Source organism: Melanostigma gelatinosum (genome assembly GCF_949748355.1).
Source record: "Melanostigma gelatinosum genome assembly, contig: SUPER_1_unloc_2, whole genome shotgun sequence".
NCBI lineage: Eukaryota > Metazoa > Chordata > Actinopteri > Perciformes > Zoarcidae > Melanostigma > Melanostigma gelatinosum.
Genome location: NW_027635329.1, coordinates 129857 through 150986, shown reverse-complemented (window position 1 = coordinate 150986; position 21130 = coordinate 129857). Strand labels below are relative to the sequence as shown.

At 42.6% G+C, this 21130-nt stretch overlaps 1 protein-coding gene across 9 annotated transcripts in view; it reads left to right on the top strand.

Moving 5' to 3' along the window:
- The window catches only part of LOC306786567 (uncharacterized protein), a 28388-nt gene that overhangs the window by 1523 nt on the left and 5735 nt on the right, over positions 1–21130 (top strand). For 8 of the 9 annotated variants that reach the window (XM_079297428.1, XM_079297429.1, XM_079297431.1 and 5 more), the window contains exons 4-32: positions 39–111; positions 221–335; positions 465–501; positions 583–664; positions 758–877; positions 2538–2647; positions 2728–2848; positions 2935–3045; positions 3365–3492; positions 3653–3767; positions 3858–3938; positions 6077–6204; positions 6365–6479; positions 6570–6650; positions 8789–8916; positions 9077–9191; positions 9282–9362; positions 11501–11628; positions 11789–11903; positions 11994–12074; positions 14213–14340; positions 14501–14615; positions 14706–14786; positions 16926–17053; positions 17214–17328; positions 17419–17499; positions 19640–19767; positions 19928–20042; positions 20133–20213. In XM_079297428.1, the coding sequence (XP_079153554.1) occupies positions 39–111; positions 221–335; positions 465–501; positions 583–664; positions 758–877; positions 2538–2647; positions 2728–2848; positions 2935–3045; positions 3365–3492; positions 3653–3767; positions 3858–3938; positions 6077–6204; positions 6365–6479; positions 6570–6650; positions 8789–8916; positions 9077–9191; positions 9282–9362; positions 11501–11628; positions 11789–11903; positions 11994–12074; positions 14213–14340; positions 14501–14615; positions 14706–14786; positions 16926–17053; positions 17214–17328; positions 17419–17499; positions 19640–19767; positions 19928–20042; positions 20133–20213 (3037 nt within the window). The remainder of the gene's footprint in view (positions 1–38; positions 112–220; positions 336–464; positions 502–582; positions 665–757; positions 878–2537; positions 2648–2727; positions 2849–2934; positions 3046–3364; positions 3493–3652; positions 3768–3857; positions 3939–6076; positions 6205–6364; positions 6480–6569; positions 6651–8788; positions 8917–9076; positions 9192–9281; positions 9363–11500; positions 11629–11788; positions 11904–11993; positions 12075–14212; positions 14341–14500; positions 14616–14705; positions 14787–16925; positions 17054–17213; positions 17329–17418; positions 17500–19639; positions 19768–19927; positions 20043–20132; positions 20214–21130) is intronic. The other variant, XM_079297430.1, reaches the window with a different exon arrangement.

Here is a 21130-nt window from a genome sequence, read left to right as displayed (position 1 = left end):
TGTTCTTTATATGTTTTTAAATGTCTTCACTGCTGTAGCTTGTTACCGGTAGATGTAAGTGCAGACTCTGAGGATAATGCTGCAGCTGAAGAATGGACGGAAATGCCGGAGGTATGAATACATGTCTTTGTCTGTTTAAGTGTGAAACTCATTTAATTTGTATTTGTTATTCAACTAATGTCTTTGTTTTGCTTTTATTTTTTTTGTGAAACAAATGTAGCTCCAGATTAACCAGAGCTTCCGTCCATCTGTTGGACGCATCACTCGATCTGTGGCTGCAAACTCTGCCACACTGGCCCCCCCGTCAACAGTCAACACTCTCAACAAGAGAACAGGTGTGGAAACTGAGCATTTCATATATATATTTTTGATGAATTCGATTTTGTTTGATTTGTTGAACATAAACGTGAATTGATATGTAATGGTACTTGTGTGTGCTAAATACATGTTTGTTTGTGTTTCAGTTATTGAGAAGCAGCTGACTTCCCAGTCAGGTCGCATGTGAGTGCTGTGTGTGTGTTGCACTTAATAACTGCACTGGTCAACCTGTTGTTAAATCAATTCTTGTGTGTCTGTGAGAAGGTCACGCCAGAGTACCAAACGCAAAGCACCAGATACTGTCGTGGAAAGTCCCACAAAGACGCCCTCTCGTCCCAAGAAAAGTGTAAGATGGAAGAAAAAAAGAGGTTTTGCCAAGTGTTAAAATAATAAGTGGCTCAAATGTTGGAACTTGTTCTCTTTTCTTATGAACACATAGGCAATAAGACCCAACATGAAGTCTTTTCTCCACACTGTGCAGAGGAATCAGATGCCTCCAACTTCCCTCGGCCAGACTGCTGTCATTAGACAAGTCGCTCCTCTGAGGATTGACCCCAAGGTAAGCTGTACACCTCAACTCTGTCATACACTGGTAGCAGGCTGAGCTGGACAAAACACACTAGTTCAGTGAAGAAAGCATCAGATTTTGATCTGCTTTATTATCGCCGATACGATCCATTAAAACTAGAGCCGACACCGTCTCGTTGTTTGGCTGATATGATCTTGTCCAACCAAATTCTGTTTGGTCGAACAATCACTAGTTTTACTTTAAAGGCGCAGGATACAAGAGTGGGGGCATTTTGACTGCCTCTCAATGATTCTCAGGACTGCGATGCCTGAGCTCGTAGCTAACGGTGTTTACCAGAGGGGCAACCGGAGGGTGGGTGCTCTGCGGGACGGCGTTGTGGGGGTATCAATATTTCTAATAGCTTTTTTTTTTAACATGCAGATCCCAATCGATTGGTTGAGGTGTAGGTAGAATTTCAGTCGATTAAGATTATCTTTGACTGCAGTCGTAATTAAAATGTGTTTGGATTTGCGGCGATACCGGACACATCTCTTACTGTAAACGCATTAGCTAAACACGCGTGTTGTATTGCAGTGAATTGAAAACACATTGTTTTATACGTGCATAACTCTCCTTGGGAACTGAATTACAATCTCAGTTGTGTCTCCTGAAGCCCAAATCTTGTTGGACAAATAAACTAGGAAAACGTGTTACAAATTGAATTGCAATTGTTTTTGAAATATTGTGGCTGACATCCTCTTTTGTTTGGATGTGTTTTCGCTCCTCAGTTGAGCGTTGGTATAGTGGTAAGTGTAGTGTGGAAGTACTGACTGTTTGTGGGCATTCTGTGGTGTCTAACATCCCATAGTGGACCTTGATTCAATGTCTCCTCATGTAACATGCACCTTAGATGAGCCGCTTTCAACAACCCAAACGGCATGTGTTAGTTAGTCGATGGTGTCTCTGAACTTTTGAACCAACAATCCTATAAAACAGCTTTGGTAGCTTCACCGTTTGACTTTGTAAAATGAATTTAATCCGAAGTAAAAATCCATCTGAACCAGACGCCGTGACACAATTTGTTCTTAAAACTCGTGTCAGCGGATTGTGATGTATTGGGTGAGAAGATCACACTGGAATTAATGTCTTTGTCCACTTTTTGGGGTTTGGGTCTTGTTGTACAAATGATTTGTTCTCGTGATCACATGACATCCAGCTACACTTGTCGTAGTGTACAGAGTGTCTGACTCTGTTTCTCTGCTTTGTGTCAAATAAACAATTTAAATAAATAGAAACCGGAGACATGATGGTAGCAAACTATTGCTTTGTGATATAGCTTGTTTAAAAATAGACACAAGATCTGTCTTCTTGCGTATCACTCATCCGTTAACAGCCGTCTTTAAAGAGCGCTTCTTATTTTAACGGCAACTTCCAGCGCGGTCTTTCTCTACACTTGCTCTGTTGAATTGTCTGCACAGAGACTAATGATCACAGTCCAGCAGTGTGAGCACAAACTTCTTTAAGTCGGTGGAAATAAATCAGTCTGTCACGGTGGATTTTTGCTTCACTGGTATGGTGATCTTTTTCCACATGCATGCGCTCCACCTGCTCCTTGTATTCCTTTGACATTTGCTGCCTATTAACAATGTGTTAGAATTAGTTGATTTCTGACAACACACATTTCCTTAAACCTTGTCTTCTCTTTTCTCAGACGAAGGAGCGTTACAAACTGGAAGCACTTAAGAAGAAGCAGGAGCTGGAGGAAGAAAGGATGAAGAAAATGGATGAGGAGAAGAAAAGGAAACAAGACGATCTCAAAAGGTTAACGCTCCACATCTTTACTCCCTCTGACTGAACCGTAGTTTGTTCTTGTGCTTCAACTTTTAATTTTTGTGGTCCAGGAAGAGAGATGAGAGGCTGAGAAGAGTGTTTGAGGCCAAAGTAAAAGAAGAGCAGCGGGAGGTGGAGAAGAAAAAGAAGATTGAGCAAAAGATGGCTCAGATTGATGAGAAGAATGATAAGGTATTTGGCAACTTCACTCTATTTGTTCACCTCCAAAAAAGATTGAACCCCATATCTAACATTTGGTGTTGGGTCTCTTGGTGCAGCGTCTGGCAGACGACAAGGCCAAAAAGAAGGAGGTCATTAAACGTCAAGACGACCTGGAGCAGAAGAGGAAGTTGGAGGAAGACTCTAAAAGGAAGAAGATTCAGCAAGCGGTGAGACGGCGCCGTCTTATTCATTCCTGTCATTTGTGTTGGGCTTAGTTTGGTGCCGTATATCAAGTCTGTGTGACTGCAAAGAATTTAGCTGAGAACTACATGGCGCATAGCAGGCTGTCGCATTGTGACCGTTTAGGTGCATTTTTCGAGACGTTGCAACAAAATGTTCAGTTTGTGTCCAAAGTACAACTTTTCATCTTGTCATGTAGCGGGAAGTTTTTTTTCTTCTTTTTTTTATTTTTTATAAAGTAACATAATCTTCGGTTTGCAATCAGCCTTTTTTTTAAATGTTGTACGCGTTTTGTTTTAACTCCAGGAGGAAGAGAAGCGGCAGCAGGAGTTACTGGCTAAGAAGGCCGAGGAGGAGGACCAGCGAGCTCGTAAGCGGGCTGAAGCTCGCCGAGCGCTGGAGCTGGAGAGAGGGCGCCTAGCTGCTGCTGAAAGGTTATTGGTGGCCTTCAATACTCCTATCAATAGTACCATACCAGCTGCTTTATACACCAAGTAATCTGATTAGCTTTTCAACACGGTAAAGGTGGATTAAACTGAAAGCTGCATTGGTGAAAGCAATAAAACAGTTCCTGACTTAATGTCTGTTTTTCAGGGAGCGAGTGGAAAAAGAAAAAGCTCTTGCTCTGCAGCAGGAAGTGGAGAGAGCAGCGAAAGAGAAAGAGAGGCGAGAACTGGAGGAGAAAAGAGAGGCACTTTTGAAAAGACTGGTGAGAAATTGAATGTCTTAAACGCGTGTCAAACGGTGTTTGATTTAGCAGCCCAAAAAAAATGGAAAACACTGACTTCTGTTCCACTAGGAGGAGGAGCGGAGATTAGCTGCAGAAGAGAAAGCTGCCAAAGAGCGAGAAGCTGCTGCTCAAAAGGCCGCTTCTGCAAAGGTAAACCAACAGGGGGACATTTACTTTACTTTAGGTACACCTGCAAACAAAATGGAAAACACTGACTTCTGAGAACTGTCCAATAAAACAGATGTTCTACTGACTGCCAAAGAGCAACATAATCTGATGGTAGAAAAGAGCTTTAAAAGCAAGAAAGTGTAGAAATGTATATGTCTCTGGTCAGGGTAACTTCACATCTGGAAAGATTCCTCAATACCTTTTACCTCTTATCGAAATGTTCTTCATGATATTTCTAGCCTATCTCCACAGTGCTGTCAGCATTAAAGAAGGGCACAGAATGCAGTAGTGGTGCCCTTTCTTAATAGATAGCGTATGTTAAGGAAAATGTCAGCTGAAACATCTGGCCATCGGCAGGCTAATTGTCAAAATACATCTAATTCCTGGAAAACCCCATAATGAAATTAAAAACTGTTTGAAATTTGCCGAATGTTTTGGCTAGGGGTGTCACGGATCACGTTCGGTTCGGATCACGGTTCAGGAGTTCAGATAATTTTTCGGATCAGCAAAGAAAAGGGGAGGAGTCAAATGTAACTTTGCTTTCCATTTATTAAGTAGATAAGTACAAGAACACTGAAAGCAAAAAACTTTGGGCTATAGCCTCTCATAAAAACAAAAATATTGATGGTATCCAAAATGAAATAAATAAAACTCAACTCTGTTTAAGTGAAACATGAATTATGTTGACTTGATACCCTCTTCTTTTAGTCAATACTGAAAGAAAAAAAACTGCAAATGTCTACAGCGTGAAAAAGAAAGCAGAGCAGACCGGCGCTGGCTTACACTGTTAACTGAACTGAACTGCGAGGCAACAATTTGTCTATATTTACTTCCTTCCATTCAAATACACTGCAATAAACGTGGAATGTCTACCGTTCCTATGAAATGATCTACAATGTTAAATTTTTCTTCAAAAAGATGAGACTGTCTACATTCTCTGGGGAGAGGGTAGAGCTTTTTGCAGTCACTATGCCCCCTGCTGTGGAGAACACCCTCTCACTAGGCACTGAAGTGCCAGGTACAGCGAGGTCGCGTCTTGCCATCATGGCAGTGTGAGGGTATTTACACTGATTGCTTTTCCGCCATGCCAGCAGATCACCCCCCACTGGAATGCCAGTTGCTGCCTTGTAGAGTGCCACTTCCTCTGTGATCGTGTTGGCAAAGGTGTGGCGGTCATCATCCTTGCTCGCAAAGGTCTCTCCAAAAAGCTCCTCTATGGCTGACTTCTTCTGTGGAGGAGATGCCTCTGAGTCTGGTCCTGTCAATGCGTGCTCTGTGGCTTGACCCTGCACTTACTTGATCTGTAAAACTAATTATCTCATGTTTCATGAAACTATAATTGGGATGACTACAATGAAATAAATCGCTCTCATTCATTTTTTTGTTACCTCTTCAGTGGCCATAATCTCAGTGGAGAGATCATTGTATGTTCTCAAGCATAGGGCAGGGTCTAGGTGAGACAGGGACTTAAACCTTGGATCTAGTGCAGTAGATCTATGAAGGTAGTCTTGTAGATTAGGGGGGGCCATGTATCTGGGGTTCAGGTCCCCTCTAATGGCAGCCTTCACATCTCTAGTGACTGTGCAGTCATCCTCACTTGGGGCCATGGATTTCAGAGGTAGGATCATGGACACAGATGGTGTAGTTTCAGTGCTCAATAGGGTTGTAATGGTTTTGAGGGGTTTGAGCACCTGGAGGACATCCTCTGCAATTTTCACGTCAGCATCGGACAAGGTGACGATGTTTCTGATATTTTTCTTCAGCGTCTTGTCTGTCAGTGCAGAGTAAATAGCTGCCTGCTGCTCAAGATAACGCTCCAGCATGTCATAAGTGTAGTTCCATCTTGTTGGGACATCATGTATATCAAGTCTGTGTGACTGCAAAGAATTTAGCTGAGAACTACATGGCGCATAGCAGGCTGTCGCATTGTGACCGTTTAGGTGCATTTTTCGAGACGTTGCAACAAAATGTTCAGTTTGTGTCCAAAGTACAACTTTTCATCTTGTCATGTAGCGGGAAGTTTTTTTTCTTCTTTTTTTTATTTTTTATAAAGTAACATAATCTTCGGTTTGCAATCAGCCTTTTTTTTAAATGTTGTACGCGTTTTGTTTTAACTCCAGGAGGAAGAGAAGCGGCAGCAGGAGTTACTGGCTAAGAAGGCCGAGGAGGAGGACCAGCGAGCTCGTAAGCGGGCTGAAGCTCGCCGAGCGCTGGAGCTGGAGAGAGGGCGCCTAGCTGCTGCTGAAAGGTTATTGGTGGCCTTCAATACTCCTATCAATAGTACCATACCAGCTGCTTTATACACCAAGTAATCTGATTCGCTTTTCAACACGGTAAAGGTGGATTAAACTGAAAGCTGCATTGGTGAAAGCAATAAAACAGTTCCTGACTTAATGTCTGTTTTTCAGGGAGCGAGTGGAAAAAGAAAAAGCTCTTGCTCTGCAGCAGGAAGTGGAGAGAGCAGCGAAAGAGAAAGAGAGGCGAGAACTGGAGGAGAAAAGAGAGGCACTTTTGAAAAGACTGGTGAGAAATTGAATGTCTTAAACGCGTGTCAAACGGTGTTTGATTTAGCAGCCCAAAAAAAATGGAAAACACTGACTTCTGTTCCACTAGGAGGAGGAGCGGAGATTAGCTGCAGAAGAGAAAGCTGCCAAAGAGCGAGAAGCTGCTGCTCAAAAGGCCGCTTCTGCAAAGGTAAACCAACAGGGGGACATTTACTTTACTTTAGGTACACCTGCAAACAAAATGGAAAACACTGACTTCTGAGAACTGTCCAATAAAACAGATGTTCTACTGACTGCCAAAGAGCAACATAATCTGATGGTAGAAAAGAGCTTTAAAAGCAAGAAAGTGTAGAAATGTATATGTCTCTGGTCAGGGTAACTTCACATCTGGAAAGATTCCTCAATACCTTTTACCTCTTATCGAAATGTTCTTCATGATATTTCTAGCCTATCTCCACAGTGCTGTCAGCATTAAAGAAGGGCACAGAATGCAGTAGTGGTGCCCTTTCTTAATAGATAGCGTATGTTAAGGAAAATGTCAGCTGAAACATCTGGCCATCGGCAGGCTAATTGTCAAAATACATCTAATTCCTGGAAAACCCCATAATGAAATTAAAAACTGTTTGAAATTTGCCGAATGTTTTGGCTAGGGGTGTCACGGATCACGTTCGGTTCGGATCACGGTTCAGGAGTTCAGATAATTTTTCGGATCAGCAAAGAAAAGGGGAGGAGTCAAATGTAACTTTGCTTTCCATTTATTAAGTAGATAAGTACAAGAACACTGAAAGCAAAAAACTTTGGGCTATAGCCTCTCATAAAAACAAAAATATTGATGGTATCCAAAATGAAATAAATAAAACTCAACTCTGTTTAAGTGAAACATGAATTATGTTGACTTGATACCCTCTTCTTTTAGTCAATACTGAAAGAAAAAAAACTGCAAATGTCTACAGCGTGAAAAAGAAAGCAGAGCAGACCGGCGCTGGCTTACACTGTTAACTGAACTGAACTGCGAGGCAACAATTTGTCTATATTTACTTCCTTCCATTCAAATACACTGCAATAAACGTGGAATGTCTACCGTTCCTATGAAATGATCTACAATGTTAAATTTTTCTTCAAAAAGATGAGACTGTCTACATTCTCTGGGGAGAGGGTAGAGCTTTTTGCAGTCACTATGCCCCCTGCTGTGGAGAACACCCTCTCACTAGGCACTGAAGTGCCAGGTACAGCGAGGTCGCGTCTTGCCATCATGGCAGTGTGAGGGTATTTACACTGATTGCTTTTCCGCCATGCCAGCAGATCACCCCCCACTGGAATGCCAGTTGCTGCCTTGTAGAGTGCCACTTCCTCTGTGATCGTGTTGGCAAAGGTGTGGCGGTCATCATCCTTGCTCGCAAAGGTCTCTCCAAAAAGCTCCTCTATGGCTGACTTCTTCTGTGGAGGAGATGCCTCTGAGTCTGGTCCTGTCAATGCGTGCTCTGTGGCTTGACCCTGCACTTACTTGATCTGTAAAACTAATTATCTCATGTTTCATGAAACTATAATTGGGATGACTACAATGAAATAAATCGCTCTCATTCATTTTTTTGTTACCTCTTCAGTGGCCATAATCTCAGTGGAGAGATCATTGTATGTTCTCAAGCATAGGGCAGGGTCTAGGTGAGACAGGGACTTAAACCTTGGATCTAGTGCAGTAGATCTATGAAGGTAGTCTTGTAGATTAGGGGGGGCCATGTATCTGGGGTTCAGGTCCCCTCTAATGGCAGCCTTCACATCTCTAGTGACTGTGCAGTCATCCTCACTTGGGGCCATGGATTTCAGAGGTAGGATCATGGACACAGATGGTGTAGTTTCAGTGCTCAATAGGGTTGTAATGGTTTTGAGGGGTTTGAGCACCTGGAGGACATCCTCTGCAATTTTCACGTCAGCATCGGACAAGGTGACGATGTTTCTGATATTTTTCTTCAGCGTCTTGTCTGTCAGTGCAGAGTAAATAGCTGCCTGCTGCTCAAGATAACGCTCCAGCATGTCATAAGTGTAGTTCCATCTTGTTGGGACATCATGTATATCAAGTCTGTGTGACTGCAAAGAATTTAGCTGAGAACTACATGGCGCATAGCAGGCTGTCGCATTGTGACCGTTTAGGTGCATTTTTCGAGACGTTGCAACAAAATGTTCAGTTTGTGTCCAAAGTACAACTTTTCATCTTGTCATGTAGCGGGAAGTTTTTTTTCTTCTTTTTTTTATTTTTTATAAAGTAACATAATCTTCGGTTTGCAATCAGCCTTTTTTTAAAATGTTGTACGCGTTTTGTTTTAACTCCAGGAGGAAGAGAAGCGGCAGCAGGAGTTACTGGCTAAGAAGGCCGAGGAGGAGGACCAGCGAGCTCGTAAGCGGGCTGAAGCTCGCCGAGCGCTGGAGCTGGAGAGAGGGCGCCTAGCTGCTGCTGAAAGGTTATTGGTGGCCTTCAATACTCCTATCAATAGTACCATACCAGCTGCTTTATACACCAAGTAATCTGATTAGCTTTTCAACACGGTAAAGGTGGATTAAACTGAAAGCTGCATTGGTGAAAGCAATAAAACAGTTCCTGACTTAATGTCTGTTTTTCAGGGAGCGAGTGGAAAAAGAAAAAGCTCTTGCTCTGCAGCAGGAAGTGGAGAGAGCAGCGAAAGAGAAAGAGAGGCGAGAACTGGAGGAGAAAAGAGAGGCACTTTTGAAAAGACTGGTGAGAAATTGAATGTCTTAAACGCGTGTCAAACGGTGTTTGATTTAGCAGCCCAAAAAAAATGGAAAACACTGACTTCTGTTCCACTAGGAGGAGGAGCGGAGATTAGCTGCAGAAGAGAAAGCTGCCAAAGAGCGAGAAGCTGCTGCTCAAAAGGCCGCTTCTGCAAAGGTAAACCAACAGGGGGACATTTACTTTACTTTAGGTACACCTGCAAACAAAATGGAAAACACTGACTTCTGAGAACTGTCCAATAAAACAGATGTTCTACTGACTGCCAAAGAGCAACATAATCTGATGGTAGAAAAGAGCTTTAAAAGCAAGAAAGTGTAGAAATGTATATGTCTCTGGTCAGGGTAACTTCACATCTGGAAAGATTCCTCAATACCTTTTACCTCTTATCGAAATGTTCTTCATGATATTTCTAGCCTATCTCCACAGTGCTGTCAGCATTAAAGAAGGGCACAGAATGCAGTAGTGGTGCCCTTTCTTAATAGATAGCGTATGTTAAGGAAAATGTCAGCTGAAACATCTGGCCATCGGCAGGCTAATTGTCAAAATACATCTAATTCCTGGAAAACCCCATAATGAAATTAAAAACTGTTTGAAATTTGCCGAATGTTTTGGCTAGGGGTGTCACGGATCACGTTCGGTTCGGATCACGGTTCAGGAGTTCAGATAATTTTTCGGATCAGCAAAGAAAAGGGGAGGAGTCAAATGTAACTTTGCTTTCCATTTATTAAGTAGATAAGTACAAGAACACTGAAAGCAAAAAACTTTGGGCTATAGCCTCTCATAAAAACAAAAATATTGATGGTATCCAAAATGAAATAAATAAAACTCAACTCTGTTTAAGTGAAACATGAATTATGTTGACTTGATACCCTCTTCTTTTAGTCAATACTGAAAGAAAAAAAACTGCAAATGTCTACAGCGTGAAAAAGAAAGCAGAGCAGACCGGCGCTGGCTTACACTGTTAACTGAACTGAACTGCGAGGCAACAATTTGTCTATATTTACTTCCTTCCATTCAAATACACTGCAATAAACGTGGAATGTCTACCGTTCCTATGAAATGATCTACAATGTTAAATTTTTCTTCAAAAAGATGAGACTGTCTACATTCTCTGGGGAGAGGGTAGAGCTTTTTGCAGTCACTATGCCCCCTGCTGTGGAGAACACCCTCTCACTAGGCACTGAAGTGCCAGGTACAGCGAGGTCGCGTCTTGCCATCATGGCAGTGTGAGGGTATTTACACTGATTGCTTTTCCGCCATGCCAGCAGATCACCCCCCACTGGAATGCCAGTTGCTGCCTTGTAGAGTGCCACTTCCTCTGTGATCGTGTTGGCAAAGGTGTGGCGGTCATCATCCTTGCTTGCAAAGGTCTCTCCAAAAAGCTCCTCTATGGCTGACTTCTTCTGTGGAGGAGATGCCTCTGAGTCTGGTCCTGTCAATGCGTGCTCTGTGGCTTGACCCTGCACTTACTTGATCTGTAAAACTAATTATCTCATGTTTCATGAAACTATAATTGGGATGACTACAATGAAATAAATCGCTCTCATTCATTTTTTTGTTACCTCTTCAGTGGCCATAATCTCAGTGGAGAGATCATTGTATGTTCTCAAGCATAGGGCAGGGTCTAGGTGAGACAGGGACTTAAACCTTGGATCTAGTGCAGTAGATCTATGAAGGTAGTCTTGTAGATTAGGGGGGGCCATGTATCTGGGGTTCAGGTCCCCTCTAATGGCAGCCTTCACATCTCTAGTGACTGTGCAGTCATCCTCACTTGGGGCCATGGATTTCAGAGGTAGGATCATGGACACAGATGGTGTAGTTTCAGTGCTCAATAGGGTTGTAATGGTTTTGAGGGGTTTGAGCACCTGGAGGACATCCTCTGCAATTTTCACGTCAGCATCGGACAAGGTGACGATGTTTCTGATATTTTTCTTCAGCGTCTTGTCTGTCAGTGCAGAGTAAATAGCTGCCTGCTGCTCAAGATAACGCTCCAGCATGTCATAAGTGTAGTTCCATCTTGTTGGGACATCATGTATATCAAGTCTGTGTGACTGCAAAGAATTTAGCTGAGAACTACATGGCGCATAGCAGGCTGTCGCATTGTGACCGTTTAGGTGCATTTTTCGAGACGTTGCAACAAAATGTTCAGTTTGTGTCCAAAGTACAACTTTTCATCTTGTCATGTAGCGGGAAGTTTTTTTTCTTCTTTTTTTTATTTTTTATAAAGTAACATAATCTTCGGTTTGCAATCAGCCTTTTTTTTAAATGTTGTACGCGTTTTGTTTTAACTCCAGGAGGAAGAGAAGCGGCAGCAGGAGTTACTGGCTAAGAAGGCCGAGGAGGAGGACCAGCGAGCTCGTAAGCGGGCTGAAGCTCGCCGAGCGCTGGAGCTGGAGAGAGGGCGCCTAGCTGCTGCTGAAAGGTTATTGGTGGCCTTCAATACTCCTATCAATAGTACCATACCAGCTGCTTTATACACCAAGTAATCTGATTAGCTTTTCAACACGGTAAAGGTGGATTAAACTGAAAGCTGCATTGGTGAAAGCAATAAAACAGTTCCTGACTTAATGTCTGTTTTTCAGGGAGCGAGTGGAAAAAGAAAAAGCTCTTGCTCTGCAGCAGGAAGTGGAGAGAGCAGCGAAAGAGAAAGAGAGGCGAGAACTGGAGGAGAAAAGAGAGGCACTTTTGAAAAGACTGGTGAGAAATTGAATGTCTTAAACGCGTGTCAAACGGTGTTTGATTTAGCAGCCCAAAAAAAATGGAAAACACTGACTTCTGTTCCACTAGGAGGAGGAGCGGAGATTAGCTGCAGAAGAGAAAGCTGCCAAAGAGCGAGAAGCTGCTGCTCAAAAGGCCGCTTCTGCAAAGGTAAACCAACAGGGGGACATTTACTTTACTTTAGGTACACCTGCAAACAAAATGGAAAACACTGACTTCTGAGAACTGTCCAATAAAACAGATGTTCTACTGACTGCCAAAGAGCAACATAATCTGATGGTAGAAAAGAGCTTTAAAAGCAAGAAAGTGTAGAAATGTATATGTCTCTGGTCAGGGTAACTTCACATCTGGAAAGATTCCTCAATACCTTTTACCTCTTATCGAAATGTTCTTCATGATATTTCTAGCCTATCTCCACAGTGCTGTCAGCATTAAAGAAGGGCACAGAATGCAGTAGTGGTGCCCTTTCTTAATAGATAGCGTATGTTAAGGAAAATGTCAGCTGAAACATCTGGCCATCGGCAGGCTAATTGTCAAAATACATCTAATTCCTGGAAAACCCCATAATGAAATTAAAAACTGTTTGAAATTTGCCGAATGTTTTGGCTAGGGGTGTCACGGATCACGTTCGGTTCGGATCACGGTTCAGGAGTTCAGATAATTTTTCGGATCAGCAAAGAAAAGGGGAGGAGTCAAATGTAACTTTGCTTTCCATTTATTAAGTAGATAAGTACAAGAACACTGAAAGCAAAAAACTTTGGGCTATAGCCTCTCATAAAAACAAAAATATTGATGGTATCCAAAATGAAATAAATAAAACTCAACTCTGTTTAAGTGAAACATGAATTATGTTGACTTGATACCCTCTTCTTTTAGTCAATACTGAAAGAAAAAAAACTGCAAATGTCTACAGCGTGAAAAAGAAAGCAGAGCAGACCGGCGCTGGCTTACACTGTTAACTGAACTGAACTGCGAGGCAACAATTTGTCTATATTTACTTCCTTCCATTCAAATACACTGCAATAAACGTGGAATGTCTACCGTTCCTATGAAATGATCTACAATGTTAAATTTTTCTTCAAAAAGATGAGACTGTCTACATTCTCTGGGGAGAGGGTAGAGCTTTTTGCAGTCACTATGCCCCCTGCTGTGGAGAACACCCTCTCACTAGGCACTGAAGTGCCAGGTACAGCGAGGTCGCGTCTTGCCATCATGGCAGTGTGAGGGTATTTACACTGATTGCTTTTCCGCCATGCCAGCAGATCACCCCCCACTGGAATGCCAGTTGCTGCCTTGTAGAGTGCCACTTCCTCTGTGATCGTGTTGGCAAAGGTGTGGCGGTCATCATCCTTGCTTGCAAAGGTCTCTCCAAAAAGCTCCTCTATGGCTGACTTCTTCTGTGGAGGAGATGCCTCTGAGTCTGGTCCTGTCAATGCGTGCTCTGTGGCTTGACCCTGCACTTACTTGATCTGTAAAACTAATTATCTCATGTTTCATGAAACTATAATTGGGATGACTACAATGAAATAAATCGCTCTCATTCATTTTTTTGTTACCTCTTCAGTGGCCATAATCTCAGTGGAGAGATCATTGTATGTTCTCAAGCATAGGGCAGGGTCTAGGTGAGACAGGGACTTAAACCTTGGATCTAGTGCAGTAGATCTATGAAGGTAGTCTTGTAGATTAGGGGGGGCCATGTATCTGGGGTTCAGGTCCCCTCTAATGGCAGCCTTCACATCTCTAGTGACTGTGCAGTCATCCTCACTTGGGGCCATGGATTTCAGAGGTAGGATCATGGACACAGATGGTGTAGTTTCAGTGCTCAATAGGGTTGTAATGGTTTTGAGGGGTTTGAGCACCTGGAGGACATCCTCTGCAATTTTCACGTCAGCATCGGACAAGGTGACGATGTTTCTGATATTTTTCTTCAGCGTCTTGTCTGTCAGTGCAGAGTAAATAGCTGCCTGCTGCTCAAGATAACGCTCCAGCATGTCATAAGTGTAGTTCCATCTTGTTGGGACATCATGTATATCAAGTCTGTGTGACTGCAAAGAATTTAGCTGAGAACTACATGGCGCATAGCAGGCTGTCGCATTGTGACCGTTTAGGTGCATTTTTCGAGACGTTGCAACAAAATGTTCAGTTTGTGTCCAAAGTACAACTTTTCATCTTGTCATGTAGCGGGAAGTTTTTTTTCTTCTTTTTTTTATTTTTTATAAAGTAACATAATCTTCGGTTTGCAATCAGCCTTTTTTTTAAATGTTGTACGCGTTTTGTTTTAACTCCAGGAGGAAGAGAAGCGGCAGCAGGAGTTACTGGCTAAGAAGGCCGAGGAGGAGGACCAGCGAGCTCGTAAGCGGGCTGAAGCTCGCCGAGCGCTGGAGCTGGAGAGAGGGCGCCTAGCTGCTGCTGAAAGGTTATTGGTGGCCTTCAATACTCCTATCAATAGTACCATACCAGCTGCTTTATACACCAAGTAATCTGATTAGCTTTTCAACACGGTAAAGGTGGATTAAACTGAAAGCTGCATTGGTGAAAGCAATAAAACAGTTCCTGACTTAATGTCTGTTTTTCAGGGAGCGAGTGGAAAAAGAAAAAGCTCTTGCTCTGCAGCAGGAAGTGGAGAGAGCAGCGAAAGAGAAAGAGAGGCGAGAACTGGAGGAGAAAAGAGAGGCACTTTTGAAAAGACTGGTGAGAAATTGAATGTCTTAAACGCGTGTCAAACGGTGTTTGATTTAGCAGCCCAAAAAAAATGGAAAACACTGACTTCTGTTCCACTAGGAGGAGGAGCGGAGATTAGCTGCAGAAGAGAAAGCTGCCAAAGAGCGAGAAGCTGCTGCTCAAAAGGCCGCTTCTGCAAAGGTAAACCAACAGGGGGACATTTACTTTACTTTAGGTACACCTGCAAACAAAATGGAAAACACTGACTTCTGAGAACTGTCCAATAAAACAGATGTTCTACTGACTGCCAAAGAGCAACATAATCTGATGGTAGAAAAGAGCTTTAAAAGCAAGAAAGTGTAGAAATGTATATGTCTCTGGTCAGGGTAACTTCACATCTGGAAAGATTCCTCAATACCTTTTACCTCTTATCGAAATGTTCTTCATGATATTTCTAGCCTATCTCCACAGTGCTGTCAGCATTAAAGAAGGGCACAGAATGCAGTAGTGGTGCCCTTTCTTAATAGATAGCGTATGTTAAGGAAAATGTCAGCTGAAACATCTGGCCATCGGCAGGCTAATTGTCAAAATACATCTAATTCCTGGAAAACCCCATAATGAAATTAAAAACTGTTTGAAATTTGCCGAATGTTTTGGCTAGGGGTGTCACGGATCACGTTCGGTTCGGATCACGGTTCAGGAGTTCAGATAATTTTTCGGATCAGCAAAGAAAAGGGGAGGAGTCAAATGTAACTTTGCTTTCCATTTATTAAGTAGATAAGTACAAGAACACTGAAAGCAAAAAACTTTGGGCTATAGCCTCTCATAAAAACAAAAATATTGATGGTATCCAAAATGAAATAAATAAAACTCAACTCTGTTTAAGTGAAACATGAATTATGTTGACTTGATACCCTCTTCTTTTAGTCAATACTGAAAGAAAAAAAACTGCAAATGTCTACAGCGTGAAAAAGAAAGCAGAGCAGACCGGCGCTGGCTTACACTGTTAACTGAACTGAACTGCGAGGCAACAATTTGTCTATATTTACTTCCTTCCATTCAAATACACTGCAATAAACGTGGAATGTCTACCGTTCCTATGAAATGATCTACAATGTTAAATTTTTCTTCAAAAAGATGAGACTGTCTACATTCTCTGGGGAGAGGGTAGAGCTTTTTGCAGTCACTATGCCCCCTGCTGTGGAGAACACCCTCTCACTAGGCACTGAAGTGCCAGGTACAGCGAGGTCGCGTCTTGCCATCATGGCAGTGTGAGGGTATTTACACTGATTGCTTTTCCGCCATGCCAGCAGATCACCCCCCACTGGAATGCCAGTTGCTGCCTTGTAGAGTGCCACTTCCTCTGTGATCGTGTTGGCAAAGGTGTGGCGGTCATCATCCTTGCTCGCAAAGGTCTCTCCAAAAAGCTCCTCTATGGCTGACTTCTTCTGTGGAGGAGATGCCTCTGAGTCTGGTCCTGTCAATGCGTGCTCTGTGGCTTGACCCTGCACTTACTTGATCTGTAAAACTAATTATCTCATGTTTCATGAAACTATAATTGGGATGACTACAATGAAATAAATCGCTCTCATTCATTTTTTTGTTACCTCTTCAGTGGCCATAATCTCAGTGGAGAGATCATTGTATGTTCTCAAGCATAGGGCAGGGTCTAGGTGAGACAGGGACTTAAACCTTGGATCTAGTGCAGTAGATCTATGAAGGTAGTCTTGTAGATTAGGGGGGGCCATGTATCTGGGGTTCAGGTCCCCTCTAATGGCAGCCTTCACATCTCTAGTGACTGTGCAGTCATCCTCACTTGGGGCCATGGATTTCAGAGGTAGGATCATGGACACAGATGGTGTAGTTTCAGTGCTCAATAGGGTTGTAATGGTTTTGAGGGGTTTGAGCACCTGGAGGACATCCTCTGCAATTTTCACGTCAGCATCGGACAAGGTGACGATGTTTCTGATATTTTTCTTCAGCGTCTTGTCTGTCAGTGCAGAGTAAATAGCTGCCTGCTGCTCAAGATAACGCTCCAGCATGTCATAAGTGTAGTTCCATCTTGTTGGGACATCATGTATATCAAGTCTGTGTGACTGCAAAGAATTTAGCTGAGAACTACATGGCGCATAGCAGGCTGTCGCATTGTGACCGTTTAGGTGCATTTTTCGAGACGTTGCAACAAAATGTTCAGTTTGTGTCCAAAGTACAACTTTTCATCTTGTCATGTAGCGGGAAGTTTTTTTTCTTCTTTTTTTTATTTTTTATAAAGTAACATAATCTTCGGTTTGCAATCAGCCTTTTTTTTTAAATGTTGTACGCGTTTTGTTTTAACTCCAGGAGGAAGAGAAGCGGCAGCAGGAGTTACTGGCTAAGAAGGCCGAGGAGGAGGACCAGCGAGCTCGTAAGCGGGCTGAAGCTCGCCGAGCGCTGGAGCTGGAGAGAGGGCGCCTAGCTGCTGCTGAAAGGTTATTGGTGGCCTTCAATACTCCTATCAATAGTACCATACCAGCTGCTTTATACACCAAGTAATCTGATTAGCTTTTCAACACGGTAAAGGTGGATTAAACTGAAAGCTGCATTGGTGAAAGCAATAAAACAGTTCCTGACTTAATGTCTGTTTTTCAGGGAGCGAGTGGAAAAAGAAAAAGCTCTTGCTCTGCAGCAGGAAGTGGAGAGAGCAGCGAAAGAGAAAGAGAGGCGAGAACTGGAGGAGAAAAGAGAGGCACTTTTGAAAAGACTGGTGAGAAATTGAATGTCTTAAACGCGTGTCAAACGGTGTTTGATTTAGCAGCCCAAAAAAAATGGAAAACACTGACTTCTGTTCCACTAGGAGGAGGAGCGGAGATTAGCTGCAGAAGAGAAAGCTGCCAAAGAGCGAGAAGCTGCTGCTCAAAAGGCCGCTTCTGCAAAGGTAAACCAACAGGGGGACATTTACTTTACTTTAGGTACACCTGCAAACAAAATGGAAAACACTGACTTCTGAGAACTGTCCAATAAAACAGATGTTCTACTGACTGCCAAAGAGCAACATAATCTGATGGTAGAAAAGAGCTTTAAAAGCAAGAAAGTGTAGAAATGTATATGTCTCTGGTCAGGGTAACTTCACATCTGGAAAGATTCCTCAATACCTTTTACCTCTTATCGAAATGTTCTTCATGATATTTCTAGCCTATCTCCACAGTGCTGTCAGCATTAAAGAAGGGCACAGAATGCAGTAGTGGTGCCCTTTCTTAATAGATAGCGTATGTTAAGGAAAATGTCAGCTGAAACATCTGGCCATCGGCAGGCTAATTGTCAAAATACATCTAATTCCTGGAAAACCCCATAATGAAATTAAAAACTGTTTGAAATTTGCCGAATGTTTTGGCTAGGGGTGTCACGGATCACGTTCGGTTCGGATCACGGTTCAGGAGTTCAGATAATTTTTCGGATCAGCAAAGAAAAGGGGAGGAGTCAAATGTAACTTTGCTTTCCATTTATTAAGTAGATAAGTACAAGAACACTGAAAGCAAAAAACTTTGGGCTATAGCCTCTCATAAAAACAAAAATATTGATGGTATCCAAAATGAAATAAATAAAACTCAACTCTGTTTAAGTGAAACATGAATTATGTTGACTTGATACCCTCTTCTTTTAGTCAATACTGAAAGAAAAAAAACTGCAAATGTCTACAGCGTGAAAAAGAAAGCAGAGCAGACCGGCGCTGGCTTACACTGTTAACTGAACTGAACTGCGAGGCAACAATTTGTCTATATTTACTTCCTTCCATTCAAATACACTGCAATAAACGTGGAATGTCTACCGTTCCTATGAAATGATCTACAATGTTAAATTTTTCTTCAAAAAGATGAGACTGTCTACATTCTCTGGGGAGAGGGTAGAGCTTTTTGCAGTCACTATGCCCCCTGCTGTGGAGAACACCCTCTCACTAGGCACTGAAGTGCCAGGTACAGCGAGGTCGCGTCTTGCCATCATGGCAGTGTGAGGGTATTTACACTGATTGCTTTTCCGCCATGCCAGCAGATCACCCCCCACTGGAATGCCAGTTGCTGCCTTGTAGAGTGCCACTTCCTCTGTGATCGTGTTGGCAAAGGTGTGGCGGTCATCATCCTTGCTCGCAAAGGTCTCTCCAAAAAGCTCCTCTATGGCTGACTTCTTCTGTGGAGGAGATGCCTCTGAGTCTGGTCCTGTCAATGCGTGCTCTGTGGCTTGACCCTGCACTTACTTGATCTGTAAAACTAATTATCTCATGTTTCATGAAACTATAATTGGGATGACTACAATGAAATAAATCGCTCTCATTAATTTTTTTGTTACCTCTTCAGTGGCCATAATCTCAGTGGAGAGATCATTGTATGTTCTCAAGCATAGGGCAGGGTCTAGGTGAGACAGGGACTTAAACCTTGGATCTAGTGCAGTAGATCTATGAAGGTAGTCTTGTAGATTAGGGGGGGCCATGTATCTGGGGTTCAGGTCCCCTCTAATGGCAGCCTTCACATCTCTAGTGACTGTGCAGTCATCCTCACTTGGGGCCATGGATTTCAGAGGTAGGATCATGGACACAGATGGTGTAGTTTCAGTGCTCAATAGGGTTGTAATGGTTTTGAGGGGTTTGAGCACCTGGAGGACATCCTCTGCAATTTTCACGTCAGCATCGGACAAGGTGACGATGTTTCTGATATTTTTCTTCAGCGTCTTGTCTGTCAGTGCAGAGTAAATAGCTGCCTGCTGCTCAAGATAACGCTCCAGCATGTCATAAGTGTAGTTCCATCTTGTTGGGACATCATGTATATCAAGTCTGTGTGACTGCAAAGAATTTAGCTGAGAACTACATGGCGCATAGCAGGCTGTCGCATTGTGACCGTTTAGGTGCATTTTTCGAGACGTTGCAACAAAATGTTCAGTTTGTGTCCAAAGTACAACTTTTCATCTTGTCATGTAGCGGGAAGTTTTTTTTCTTCTTTTTTTTATTTTTTATAAAGTAACATAATCTTCGGTTTGCAATCAGCCTTTTTTTTTTAAATGTTGTACGCGTTTTGTTTTAACTCCAGGAGGAAGAGAAGCGGCAGCAGGAGTTACTGGCTAAGAAGGCCGAGGAGGAGGACCAGCGAGCTCGTAAGCGGGCTGAAGCTCGCCGAGCGCTGGAGCTGGAGAGAGGGCGCCTAGCTGCTGCTGAAAGGTTATTGGTGGCCTTCAATACTCCTATCAATAGTACCATACCAGCTGCTTTATACACCAAGTAATCTGATTAGCTTTTCAACACGGTAAAGGTGGATTAAACTGAAAGCTGCATTGGTGAAAGCAATAAAACAGTTCCTGACTTAATGTCTGTTTTTCAGGGAGCGAGTGGAAAAAGAAAAAGCTCTTGCTCTGCAGCAGGAAGTGGAGAGAGCAGCGAAAGAGAAAGAGAGGCGAGAACTGGAGGAGAAAAGAAAGGCACGTTTGAAAAGACTGGTGAGAAATTGAATGTCTTAAACGCGTGTCAAACGGTGTTTGATTTAGCAGCCCAAAAAAAATGGAAAACACTGACTTCTGTTCCACTAGGAGGAGGAGCGGAGATTAGCTGCAGAAGAGAAAGCTGCCAAAGAGCGAGAAGCTGCTGCTCAAAAGGCCGCTTCTGCAAAGGTAAACCAACAGGGGGACATTTACTTTACTTTAGGTACACCTGCAAACAAAATGGAAAACACTGACTTCTGAGAACTGTCCAATAAAACAGATGTTCTACTGACTGCCAAAGAGCAACATAATCTGATGGTAGAAAAGAGCTTTAAAAGCAAGAAAGTGTAGAAATGTATATGTCTCTGGTCAGGGTAACTTCACATCTGGAAAGATTCCTCAATACCTTTTACCTCTTATCGAAATGTTCTTCATGATATTTCTAGCCTATCTCCACAGTGCTGTCAGCATTAAAGAAGGGCACAGAATGCAGTAGTGGTGCCCTTTCTTAATAGATAGCGTATGTTAAGGAAAATGTCAGCTGAAACATCTGGCCATCGGCAGGCTAATTGTCAAAATACATCTAATTCCTGGAAAACCCCATAATGAAATTAAAAACTGTTTGAAATTTGCCGAATGTTTTGGCTAGGGGTGTCACGGATCACGTTCGGTTCGGATCACGGTTCAGGAGTTCAGATAATTTTTCGGATCAGCAAAGAAAAGGGGAGGAGTCAAATGTAACTTTGCTTTCCATTTATTAAGTAGATAAGTACAAGAACACTGAAAGCAAAAAACTTTGGGCTATAGCCTCTCATAAAAACAAAAATATTGATGGTATCCAAAATGAAATAAATAAAACTCAACTCTGTTTAAGTGAAACATGAATTATGTTGACTTGATACCCTCTTCTTTTAGTCAATACTGAAAGAAAAAAAACTGCAAATGTCTACAGCGTGAAAAAGAAAGCAGAGCAGACCGGCGCTGGCTTACACTGTTAACTGAACTGAACTGCGAGGCAACAATTTGTCTATATTTACTTCCTTCCATTCAAATACACTGCAATAAACGTGGAATGTCTACCGTTCCTATGAAATGATCTACAATGT